The 13,533-nt window shown below is 35.0% G+C and overlaps 1 protein-coding gene across 25 annotated transcripts in view; it reads left to right on the forward strand.

Moving 5' to 3' along the window:
* Positions 1-13,533, forward strand: part of SLMAP (sarcolemma associated protein) — a 151,238-nt gene that overhangs the window by 94,175 nt on the left and 43,530 nt on the right. For 10 of the 25 annotated variants that reach the window (XM_027523540.1, XM_027523526.1, XM_027523537.1 and 7 more), the window contains 5 exons: positions 3,821-3,916; positions 4,180-4,251; positions 5,789-5,929; positions 6,875-7,012; positions 8,272-8,440. In XM_027523540.1, the coding sequence (XP_027379341.1) occupies positions 3,821-3,916; positions 4,180-4,251; positions 5,789-5,929; positions 6,875-7,012; positions 8,272-8,440 (616 nt within the window). Of the gene's footprint in view, positions 1-3,820; positions 3,917-4,179; positions 4,252-5,788; positions 5,930-6,874; positions 7,013-8,271; positions 8,441-8,529; positions 8,581-9,073; positions 9,125-13,533 lie in introns of all 25 variants that reach the window. The other 15 variants (XM_027523518.1, XM_027523516.1, XM_027523532.1 and 12 more) reach the window with 3 other exon arrangements.

A 13,533-nucleotide genomic window follows, 5' to 3' on the forward strand; every position in this document is an offset into this window, starting at 1 on the left:
CTGGGTTTCCCTGGTGGCTCAGATGGTAAAGAATCCGCCTGCAGTGCAGGAGACCTGGGTTTAATCACTGGGTTGAAAACATCCCCTGGAGGAGGACATGGCAACCCACTCTAGTACTCTTGTCTGGAGAATCCCCATGGACCGAGGAGCCTGGTGGGCTGCAGTCCATGGGGTTGCAAAGAGTTGGACATGCTGAGCGACTCAGCACACAAAATATTAACTATTAATAGTAAATATATAACACTTACTATATCCCAGACTCTAGTCAAGCACTTTACCTATATTAATTCACTTAATCTTTACAAAAATCCTATAAAATACATATTTTATACCCATTTTTATAGATGGACTTACTGAGGGACAGGAAGTTTAAATAATTTGCACAGTATCACATACCTAGTATGTGAATGAGCTGGGACTTGAACAAAGACAAGTCAGACCTCAGAGTCTCTGCCCATAAATACTGTTCTGTGCTGCTCAGGCTGTAGAAAGATTTCTTGACAGGACAGATACTATTGTAGAATGGGCTCTTGTAGTTAAAGAACATAGAAATCTCGAGAAAAAATATAAGTGATTGTTCTTTCTTTTTTTTCTTTCTTTCTGATTTTGATAGATTTCGACTGAATTATGGTTTTATATCTATAGAACCATATGTATATATATAGATATATATCTATAGAGCATATCTATATATGCTCTTAATATCTGAAGAGCATCTCATAGGGAGCATGATTAAGGAAAACTCCGGATCAGGAGTTTAGAGATTGAGGTTTGTATCTTGATGCATACTAAATTAGTTCTGTGACCTTGGGTGATTCATTTTATATATGTACGTCTTCAGTTGCCTTTTGTTTAAAATGATAAGACCAAACCAGTGACCCTGGGTCCCTCCATTCTTCTATAGATCAATCACTAAGAGCAGTCCTACTGCAGTTAAAAATGAACACATATGTGAAAATTATCAGTGTATTAATCAGATCTTGTCTTCCCCCTGATTTGAAAAGTGGTTTCACACACTTTCAGGTTAGAGAACATAGACTCTATCCAGAATTCCCTGGATTTGATCTGTGGCTTTAACTTTGGACCTGTTGGAAAAGTTGTTTAACTCTTGTGTGCCTCACTTTCTTCATCCATGATATATGTATAGTAGCACTTACATCACAAAATTGTAAAGAATAAATGAATTAAAACAGGGAACTCCCTCGGAGTCCAGTGGTTAGAACTCAGTGCTTTCACTGCTAAGGGCCCGAGTTTGATCCCTAGTTGGGGAACTAAGATCCTCTAAGCCAAGTGGTGTGGCCAAAAGGAAAAAAAAAAAAACATGTCAAGCGCTTAGAACAATGTCTGTCATGTAGAACGTATGCTATACATGTTGGTAGTTGTTTACCATTCAGCAGGAAGTCACATTAATTGACCTGCTGCTGCTGCTGCTAAATCGCTTCAGTCGTGTCCAACTCTATGCGACCCCATAGAAGGCAGCCCAGCAGGCTCCCTCGTCCCTGGGATTCTCCAGGCAAGAACACTGGAGTGGGTTGCCATTTCCTTCTCCAATGCATGAAAGTGAAAAGTGAAAGTGAAGTCGTTCAGTCGTGTTCGACTATTAGCGACCCCGTGGACTGCAGCCTACCAGGCTCCTCTGTCCATGGGATTTTCCAGGCAAGAGTACTGGAGTGGGGTGCCATTGCCTTCTCCCTTAATTGACCTAGCTCTCTCTTATTTTTTGAGGTAGAAGACATTTTTTTTTTCACTTTCTCACCTCTTTTATTTTATTTTTATTTGGAGGATAATTGCTTTACAGTATTGTATTGGTTTCTGCTGTACAACAACTTGAATCAGCCATACGTGTACATACACTCTTCTCTCTTGAGCTTCCCTCCCGACCCCAGTCAGCCACCCACCCACTGAATCCCTGTCCTCTAGGTTGTCACAGAGCACCAGACTGGGCCCTAGCAGCTTACCACTAGCTCTCTGTTTTTACATGATAATGTATATATTTCAGTGCTGCTCTCTTAATTCACACCACCCTCTCCTTCCCTCAGTGTCCACAAGTTCATTCTCTATGTCTTGAGGTAGGAGAAACTTTGAGATTAATCTATTCTAACCTTCATTTTTCATATGAGAAATATGGGGCTTCTATGGGTAAAATGATTCCCAGGGCTATGTACTATAGTTACTATTCATTGTCAACTGTGACTCTAACGCTCTCATTCTAGTTCTCTCATTTCTACCTTTTTGTCAGTTCTTTGAATGTTCATAGTGGCATAATCGTTCACTGTTCTTTTTCTGATTCTTTGAGAGAAAATTATACTGGCTTGTCTTTTCTGTAAACATCTCTTGGAATTGCTGAAGTCCTAATGTGAGTTGTAAACCTTTTGAATAAAAACTGAAATAGATACATTTCATGTCTCAGAACTAATCAACCATTCCTGGAAGTGTTAGGTATCTGTTAGGATGTGGTTCATGGAGTTATGAAACTCTAAATGGAATTGAGTAAAAAAGGTTAAATTACACCATCTAGTGGAAGTAATGGTTGTTTGCTGGGTTTTTGGTTTTGTTTTTAAGTAAAACTTTTTGTGTCATTAGTGCAATTTCCTGGATATTAGGAATGTTTTAGAAGCTTAAAATAAACTTAGCACCTAGTCACTTTTAAGTGTAAGCTGTATTTTAATGTGGGTTCTGAGGTGGTATGACTTTTATTAGAGTCCGTAATCTATACTTTCAGAGTTATATTAAAAAGCAGTTCCTCTAACTCTGATTAGGCCAGATTTTCCCTAATCATTATTTATCAAGGATATGGAGAGCAATAAATGCATGCTTTAAACCTCAAGTGCTATGTTTGAAGTATACACTTCTCAGTTGATGTAGCTCAGAGGTCTTAGGGTAGTAAATCTTCTTCTTTGGATAATGACAGGAATAGAACAAAGTGAAATTTAAAGTTTTGCCAGAACCACAACTGAATGCTGTGTGAGCATTTTCACCTTGGCTTGCAGTAAAGGAGACCTTCTTAACAGCTATCAAATGTTAACAAGTGACCTAGAGATAAGGCTTTGCTTGCCAATGTCTTTCTCTGGAACAATATTCCTTTGGAGCTGCCAAATAGTTATTTAACTCATTGACTCCCAATTACATTGAATTAACACTTGGCCTCGTACTTACGTTTGTGTGTGTATGTATGTGTGTGTGTATGTATGTGTATATATATATATATATATGTATATATGTATATATAATGCAGACTTGTATCATTTGTTGGATTTTTCTATTCTAGATTTTGTTCTTTTAAACTCATTCTTGTGAATGACAGTTAAAGAAACAAAAACAGATGACCTATTTCCTGTTATAGAGGAAGTTGCAGCGAGAGCACCCCTAACAGCACTACTTACAGTACCTCTCAACAAATAGGCTAAAATGATCTGTGTGTGAGTGTGTGTGTGTGTGTGTGCGTGCACCTGTGCGCACTCAATTGTGTCCTGTTCTTTGAAACTCCATGGACTCTAGCCTGCCAGGCTTCTCTAACCATGGGATTTTCCAGGCAAGGATACTGGAGTGGGTTGCCATTTCCTTCTCCAGAGGATCTTCCTGACCCAGGGATTGAACCCGTGTCTCTTGCAGTTTCTGCCTTGGCAGGTGGAGTCTTTAACACTGCACCATCTGGGTTAAAATGATGTGGGCTAAATATATTATACTAAGTAGATTTATCAGGTTTGAAAGCAAGATACACTGTAGGATGTGAAACAAGAATGTTTTCAGAATGTGGTAATAATTGTCAAAGGAATCATGCTGAGGTTATTAGAATTTCTTTTGTGATTTATAATATTAGGAGGCCTTACATCGGGAACAGATGTTGGAACAGAAGTTAGCCACGCTTCAGAGGCTGCTAGCCATTACCCAAGAGGCTTCAGATACCAGTTGGCAGGTATTCCAGTTGCCTTTATACTCATAAAGCATTTAAGCACAGCTCAATATCCCTTAGATGGTTATTAAACTGAAACTAAAATTATGTAGCAGACAAAGGCATAGTTATTTCTTAATGAACAAACATTGAAAATTTATCATTTTAAACTGAATGTTGGTCAACTTTGTGATTTTTAGGTCTTTTTTTGTCAGTAGCAACCTTTTGATATATGTTATTTTTTAACTACTCTGGGATTTTATTTATATTTCATTTTTCTTTAACAGGCTTTAATAGATGAAGATAGACTCTTATCACGGTTAGAGGTTATGGGAAACCAATTGCAAGCATGCTCCAAAGTAAGTATCTTTCTCAAGTACCTAAAGAAAAAAATGCATTGGTTTTTACGTAGCTTCATTTCTTTGACTGTTATTTTGAATACATTCAAACACATCTATACATTTTTATCATTTTTAAAATCTTTTACCACTACATGGAATTTCACACATACATGTAAGTAGAAAAAATTGTATATAGTGGAGAAGGCAATGGCACCCCACTCCAGTACTCTTGCCTGGAAAATCCCATGGTCGGAGGAGCCTGGTGGGCTCCTGGGGTCGCTAAGAGTTGTACATGACTGATCGACTTCACTTTCACTTTTCACTTTGATGCATTGAAGAAGGAAATGGCAACCCACTCCAGTGTTCCTGCCTGGAGAATCCCAGGGACGGGGGAACCTGGTGGGCTGCCATCTATGGGGTCGCACATGACTGAAGCGACTTAGCAGCAGCAGCAGCAGTGAATACCCATATATAATTCTTTTTTCCATCATAGTTGATATTTGTTGGAGAAACTGGGTCTTTCACCCTGTACAATTTCCCTCAATCTGGAATGATACTTAAACCTTCTTGCTCCTCCTCTACACCATAAATTTATACAGTCCACGGAATTCTCCAGGCCAGAATACTAGAGTGGTAGTGACATATTAGTGATCTTTGATTATCCTTTCCTATATTCATTCTTTTATTTTGTAAAAATGGTAATACTGTAATTCTCTTTTTCCTTCATTTACTAGGTGCATTACTTCTGTAAAGAGAAACTTACCCTCATAAACCATTTTATTTTCCTAAAGAACATTTTCTTTAGGAAGGGAAGGATGAGTGATTTTCTCCCTTTATTTACTGGATTTCAAAATAATGTTTTGGCTCCTTTTCATCTGCCAAAGAATGACCAATGAAGTATTTTTTTCCTCCAAATGAGATTTAAATATATATCATGGGTTAAACCTGTTTCGTTTTTCTTATTGATTCCCAGTTCTCCCATCTTTGGGAGACCTTCTTCAGGGACCTTCTTTAGGTTGACACCTGAGTTCTTCTGGTAGCACCCTACCAGACTTGGATAATAGCTTCCTGCTATCATATCAGACAAGGTAGTCCAGATTCATCTTGTACATTTCTTCCCTTAGACTTGGAATTAGCTTTTTCCTCAGGGTACTCTTATTCCTTTTGGTTTAGTTATTTATTTATGTGTTATTTATTTATGTGTTAAAATGCTTGACACCCTTTAAAGGTTAAGAGATTATTTTTGCCCATAAGTGTAAATATTGTGGCTTTCAGAGAATATGGCAAGTATTAATAGAATAGTTCATTCATTTTGTATACTTGGGAGAAATTTTCAGTTTACTTTGACTTTTTTCTGTTGAAAGTATGAGTTAATATGCTTGTGAGAGCATAATTTACTAATGTAACTTTTATATACAGCTTCAGTTAATACAGAGTTGACATAATTTCTGTTTGGAGGAACCTTAATATAGAACTCAGAGAACATCACAATGTGTTATTTTTTTCAAATGGTAAATACTTAAAAAAAATAACTATAAATATTTTTTAATCCTAGAATCAAACAGAAGATAGTTTACGGAAGGAACTTATAGCGTTACAGGAGGATAAACACAACTATGAGACTACAGCCAAAGAGTCCCTGAGGCGGGTTCTTCAGGAGAAAATTGATGTGGTTAGAAAACTTTCGGAAGTTGAGGTATTTCAGCTTAACAGACACTAACCAAGACTATGGTTTTACAATTTTAGCTTAAAAGTGGTAGCATTTCAAGACATTTCAAACCTGGGTATTAGTATATAGCTAGGAAGTTTTTTCTGTCCTATCTGGTGGGAAGGAGCAGTATGCTGTTTTCATTTTAGGAGTTCTTAGCTTAGCCACATGAGTTCTGGTGTTTATGGTCCCTAGTCAGTGATTAAGGAAATAAAAGCCTAACCAGGGAATTTTACTATTTACACTTTGGTTAGATTTCAGCCTCCACACAATGGACCATGATATGTGCCAGGGAATTGATCTCCTTTCATATAATTTTGTTTTTCTTCTGATTGAGGATAGTCGATCTTAAGGCAGAGAGCTCCAGCACTACTCTTAGCTTCCCCGTCCTCCAGAGAGGAAAATTGTGCCTGGATGGGGTTACTGTTTGCTTCTCCAGGGGATCTTCCCAACCCCAGGATCAAACCTGGGTCTCTGGCATCACAGGCAGATACTTTACCGTCTGAGCCACCAGGGAAGCCCAGTCTCAAAGTGAATGATTCACTGTCATATCATTAATATGATGTGTAAAGAAAGAAGAATGCTAATTGTCCTCTAATTTTGTTGATTGTGTGCACATTATTAAATGTGCTTTTAAGAAGTGATAGGCTTAAAATATTTTCAAGGCCAAAACTCATACCCCGTGACCTTTAAAAAGTGTGATTACATGAAGGATCAGCCTCTCCTTCCATGTTTCGTTTTCCCAGGTTCTTTGTATTTTCTGTTTTAGCATGTACCTGAAGTAGATTGAAATTCTTTTGTTATTTAACTGAACCTTATATAAAGTCAAGAGTAGATTCTGATTTAGAATAGTCCATAGAATTATAGTTTGTATAAATTGAATTTAGAATGTGCATTTATTCTAAATCCGTTATCTGTAAACTTGAATTACAGCGAAGTCTTAGTAATACTGAAGATGAATGTACCCATCTGAAAGAAATGAATGAACGGACTCAGGAAGAATTAAGAGAATTAGCCAATAAATATAATGGAGCAGTTAATGAGATTAAAGATTTATCTGATAAATTAAAGGTATGTATTTCTCAAACTGGAAATATATAAATTTATCATCCCTAACATGCTGAATAGCTTAAGAATTTAGATATTGCTGAATAGTTGTTGATGGAAAATTTGGTAATGGTTTCAATTTATAGTATAAATCAGTTGCCATTTAACCCACATCCCATTACCAGTGATAATTAAAAGTTTGTAAAAGCTGACATATTTCCTTTGGATGAAAGTAAATAATGAGTAGTTCATAATAGGCATTTAAAAATATATAACAGTAAGTAGATAAGAATCAGCAAAACCCAAGATATTCAGACTTTTGGAAAACTGCTGCTGCTTCAGTCGTGTCCGACTCTGTGAGACCCCATAGACGGCAGCCCACCAGGCTCCCCCATCCCTGGGATTCTCCAGGCAAGAACACTGGAGCGGGTTGCCATTTTCTTCTCCAATGCATCAAAGTGAAAAGTGAAAGTGAAGTCGCTCAGTCGTGTCTGACCCTCAGCGACCCCATGGACTACAGCCTACCAGGCTCCTCCGTCCATGGGATTTTCCAGGCAAGAGTACTGGAGTGGGGTGCCATAGGACCTGCTTTTCTTTAAGGTGTCCCAAATTCAGGGCCCAGCTAAGTTAGTGCTGGAGCAAACCCAGAGAGAACCTTCACGTGATTCCTTCCAGGAGGCCATAGCCTATGCGTGGACTGCAGCTCCCTGTAGCTATAGGATATTTAGGATAAGGACAGACCAGATCACACGTAATGCCATGTTGGTCCTATAAAATGTTAGAACTGAGTTTGTGAAGACCCGTCTTTATGTAATTCACACCATAGATTGAGTGGCCAGAAGATAACCCATTTGTTAACACAAGACCAGAACATAACTCCCATTCGTGTGAATGGTTAACCTATATAGCTTTAAATATTAGACTTGTTAAAAAGAGGTCATTTTAAAAAGAGCTTGATTCCTTTAGCTAAAAGTAATTTTGTTTAAAATTTCAGAATAAGCTACATCGTAGAACTTAAAAACTAATTGAAACAATAGTAATTTCAAGGAAAACCATATTTCCCTCTTGAAAAATGTGGTTTTCATTTTGACCCTTATAATCTATGTATGTATCGTGTTTGCTTGCTTGCTACAAGTTTTTCTCTCTAAGTTGATACAGAGGGATGACACAGTGCATATCACTTTTGACATCATTTACATGAATAAAAGGAGTCCTGCTTTAGACATCTTAAAACGAGGTCAGATTTTATTAAATAGCTGGATTTTCTTTTTCATTTTCAACAGATAGCAGAGGGAAAACAAGAAGAAATCCAACAGAAGGGACAAGCTGAGAAAAAAGAATTACAACATAAGATAGATGAAATGGAAGAAAAAGAACAGGAGCTCCAGGCAAAAATAGAAGCTTTGCAAGCTGATAATGACTTTACCAATGAAAGGCTAACAGCTTTACAAGGTAAGTTAGCTAATCCAGAAATTGATCTGATTTAATTTTTTCTTTCTTTTTATCTGTGAAATATCTTTTTCTTGGACTTTTATTTACAGTACGGTTAGAACATCTTCAAGAGAAAACTCTTAAAGAATGCAGCAGCTTAGGTAGGTGTCACCAAATTTCTTACTTAAAGCTGAATTTTTATCATTAAATTTTTGTTTACTATCTCACATTGTGTACTTGGCTTTCTTTAAGAGGGATGTTTTACATATTAGGTGTAAAGTATCTACCCTCTTTCAGAAAATTTCCTTTAAAAATACGCTTGATTGCCACCAGTGGGCACCATTGTGTAGTCTTTGAAAAATGAATGAAATTTATACTTCTGAGATGGTCTGCTTAGAGATATTTAAATAAGAAAAACACATGAACAGCAGAATCCTTTTTCTTTTGAGTTTCATCGAAAGGTTACTAAGCAGTTTTAGCTTTTTCTCTAAGATGATAGAAAATGGCAAGTTGAACCCTTCTTATAAAAATAAATTTAAACTGTTCAGTCAGTCTTAATGTCAGTAGGAATACAAAATGCCATGGTTACACTTGAGACCAGTTTTAAAGTAATACTTTCTTTGATCAGGCAATGATACACTGTCTTAATCCTAGGGATACAAGTTGATGACTTCTTACCTAAAATAAATGGGAGCACAGAAAAAGGTAGTGTAAAAAACTTAAATATTTTTCTTTCATGATATCCTTTTTACTATTTAAGCAGGATAGAGAGGTCAGGGATTTTAGATTTTAAGTGTTTGGAGTGAAAAGCATGCTGTTCATAGACTATTAAATCCCATCTTTTAAAAGTCAAGCTTCCTTTTATTTTCTAGTTCTTAATTCTGTGAGCTGTGGTTAGATGTCCCTTGTTATATAGAAATTTCAGTTATTGAAATAGTAAGATTTTAATAATGTTCAACTTTAGTGTTGGTTTATATAACCTAGTATAGCTTCCCCTGCCTTCTACTATATTTTCAAAGATGATACCACCATTTTCTTCTATCAAGTACTGCTTTCTGGGGATAATTGGCCCCTGTTTTTTAATATCTGTGCCCTGCCCCCTTCCTGGCCAAGAGTTTACTTAAAAGTCCAAAAAAGAAACAAAAATAGAAAAAAAAAAAAAAGTCCAGTGAGTCTTTGGATGTGTCATCGAAACTGCTCTCTTTGTCTGTTTCATCAATCAGAGAAAAGGGAGTCAGTCATGTATGCCATATGAAAAATTATTTTTTGTTCTTGATATCTTATCCTTCTTTCTGGATAGCTTGGGTTATCTCTTGCCACAAATGTATAACCACTGTTGGTTTTCCTACTGCAACATGGGTTTTCTACTCAATGGTTTCTATATTCCTTCAATCATGAAGATTTGTCCTCCCCTCCCCATTCATCCAACATTAACTGAGCACAAGCTATATGCCAGATCCTGCATTAGATGCTTAGAGTACAAAATGAATAAAATTATTTTCTGTGTTTACAAATATATGTGCCTCTCAACTCAGTTTTTATATATAGAAGATGCCAAGGTCAGTACCCGAAACTTCATACTAAATAGTTTTTCCATGTATCAGGGGGTATCTTTATAATTCTTGGGCGGCATCTAAACTCTGATAAAGTTTGGAGGTGCTTTTTTGGTTTGTTTTGGTTTGGTTGGTTGGTTTTTAATCAGGAAGTGGAATAATAGGCTCAGGTAACCATGTATATGTGAGGTGCAAGATTAAGAGCTAATATTCCATGTATAATAAAAATTGAAACCCTAAATTTAAAAAAAAGTTTCATCAGTCGTTATTTGACTATTTTATATATGCTTTGTGAAATAACATTGACACTATAAAATTTCAGTTTGAGTTTCAATTTGAGACTTTTTAAAGGTGTAGTTTATATTCATTGCACCATTATTATTAAAGTATATTTAGTAAACATATGTAAAAAGACTTTATCTTCATCTTCTAAAAGCTTCTCATTCTTAAATGGATTTATATTTTCTGTTGTTATTTTGCTCTTTTTACTCTTTCTGGCATATACACTTCTCATTCAAATCCATCACCCTTTTGACTTGAACGTGTATTTGTTGATAAAGCTAGTGTTAATTCAAGCTGGGAGCAGTCTGTTTCTTTAGTTAACAATCTTTTTATGTACACTGAACCATCATTATGCTATTTAGAGTTGTAAAATTATGGCTTACAATTTTTTGCCAATTCTAGTTTATTTAAATGAGAAAAGCTGTAGACAACTCCTTGATTTAAAACTGAATAAGATATTAATATTTTGGATACCTTAGGGTACTCCTGGCTATGATTATTTTTCCCTTGCAGATGTTAGTGCTAAATTGAGTAGTGTGTGAGTGACTAATAGAATATTTTTAAAGAAACTGAGTAGTAGATACCTGGATAAGCACAGAAGCTTCATATTTAGTTACAGAGTAGATTATGGATAAGATGGGTCTCTTCTGAATCATTTATGATATACTAAGAGACTAATTATCAAGTATTCAAATATTGTCAAAGTCTGTAGTTATAATGTGCTATTAGATATAATTGTAACTAAAATTAGTCTTTAAGCAGTAGAGGAAGAACCAAGTTTAGTTATAAGAGAATATTTCAAAAATGTCTGGAGAAGTTAAGATTAATAATACTTCTCCAGTAAACTCATTTTTAAGATTACTTAAATCTGAAGTAGCTGCTATAAGCACAACTTTGTACTATAATTTTTAAAATGTTACCTAGTAAGCGTATTTTGAATATATCTTAGATGGTGTTTAGAAAAGTGCTGTCTAATAGAACTATCCTGAGTGCCACATACATGATTTAAAATTTTATGGTAGTCACATTAAAAATACAATAAGGAATAGCTAAATTTTTAATAATATATTTAATGATATGTTTACTTTAGCCCACTGTATCTAGAATATTATTTAAATATGTAGTCAATATTAAATGATTACAAATGAGTATTTCATGTTCTTTATTCCTTAGTAAGTTTTTGAGGCCTATAGATATTTAATTTTCGCTGACAACACATCTCAATTCAAACTAGCAACTTTTTTTAAGGGCTCAGTGGTCACATGTGGCTAATGGCTACTGTATTGGACAACACAAGTCTAAAAAATTTAAATACTTAGGTAACCCATGTATAAATAAAACACATTTTGTCTCATGATTCTTATTATGTTTCTGTGTCTACTTTTTCTTTGCATTCCTACAACCCTCTTTAGTATCACAGGACACCATCACCACTCCTCCTGCCCCCACACTTCAGTATCTGATTCGTGACTCCTGGTTTAGATGATCAGTGACATCTTTTATAGCCTTGGCAAAGTGAATTCCCTAGGGCTTGATTTCAAGTAATGAAATACTAAAAGTGTCATGATCCAAATCATTTACATGCACTACCTGAAAGACTTTGCTCTCGCGTCTTAGGAAATAACCTTTGTGAAATTCACATGTATATTTATCTTTTATATTAATCTTGCATTTTATCTAAACTAGTATAGTAGATATTTTAATGTAGAATTATATAGTAAGATCAGAGTAGGTAAAAAGTTTGATTTTTGGCTTGGTGTGTGATGGTGGATTGTCCTGCATTAATAAATTTCATCTGAAGTCTTGTGATGCCAGTTTGAAACTCGGTTTCAAATATGTTTTATACAGTCCTTTAGTTAGGCTAAAATTTAGTTTTACTGAGTTTTCATATTTAACAGTGATATTGTATAGTTTGAATTTTGAAAATGTTGTAGCTTACATAGAAAGTACTTTTTAAATTTCACTTTAGATTTTTTTTTTTTTATTTTTAATCTTTGTTGCAGTTAGGCTTATTTTTTCTTCTTGAGGCTTATTTTTTCTTCTTGAGGCTATATTGTATCTCTCTATATTAATAATTTAACTATGCAGCTATACAATTATATAAACTATATATGACTGTGTATATGTATATATATAAATATATATGTGTATATATAAATATATATATATAAGAGAGCTGGTCTGACTTGGTGACTGAACAGCAACAACAAATAGAAAAATATATGTTTGCACACCATGTAGCTAGTAAAGGATAATGAGAGATTTAATGATGAATGATGATAAATAAGAAAGCTGTCGGTATAGATGTCAGAAGGGGTTATCCAGTGATCAGAGTAGGAGATGCCTTTGAAGCAAAGTTGAGATGATGTGAGGCCAGGTGGAGAAGAGAAAAGAAGCTTTTACCATCAGTCTGACTCATTGTCTTTAACAGGTTTTTGTGCTTTTACACCTTCAAGATAGTCATCATGTTGGAATGTATTTTTAACTCTTGAACTTCCAATGTCTGTTTGGTAGTTGTGAAAGATATAAATATGTACTTGAAGGATGTTATCCAGATTCAGAAGTCGGCTCTTTGAATCAAAGTAATTAAAAGTTTACTGTAGGAAAAGGGCTGAAACTTTTATTAGACTATGGTTTTGATTCTCTTTACATATTTGGGAGAAAAATGTATTTAATCTGAGCAAAATCATTTACCAAGGCCCTTATTTTAAAATGTACAGGCATTGATTTTAATCATTTAGGCAGAGGTAAACAGTGAAGTCATTTGATAGTATATGAAGTATAAATTAAGTGACTGGAGGAAAGACTACTTGTGAAACGAAAGTGTAAAGATTAAAATATTGTATCAGTTTCTTTACAATTGTAAGGCATTATGTTATGGCATTCTTAAAATATTTACTTTTTTGCCTCTTAACTAAGATGAATAACTTTGAATAGGGACTGTTAGGGAACAGTCATCTGAAAACCAATTCAATAAGAAATATAAAAATTTTAAATTAATGGTATTTATTAAGCTCACATGGAAAAAAGATGCATTTTAAAAGTGGGAGAAGCTTTTTAAAGCAATATATGACAATGGTGTTCTTGAACTATTTGGATAGAAACTGCACCTTTAAAAGCTAACCATTTGGGGTACAAATTAAGATTACATAATTACAGTTTTCACTCATTTAACTTCAAAATATGTCTGCTATTAGATATAGTAAACCTTGATTAACTTTATTCAGTTACCCATGTTAGTACAAACGTTTTGATTTTCCTACCTTTGCTGTTGGTTTT

The sequence above is a fragment of the Bos indicus x Bos taurus genome, chromosome 22 (genome assembly GCF_003369695.1).
Source record: "Bos indicus x Bos taurus breed Angus x Brahman F1 hybrid chromosome 22, Bos_hybrid_MaternalHap_v2.0, whole genome shotgun sequence".
Taxonomy (NCBI): Eukaryota; Metazoa; Chordata; class Mammalia; order Artiodactyla; family Bovidae; genus Bos; species Bos indicus x Bos taurus.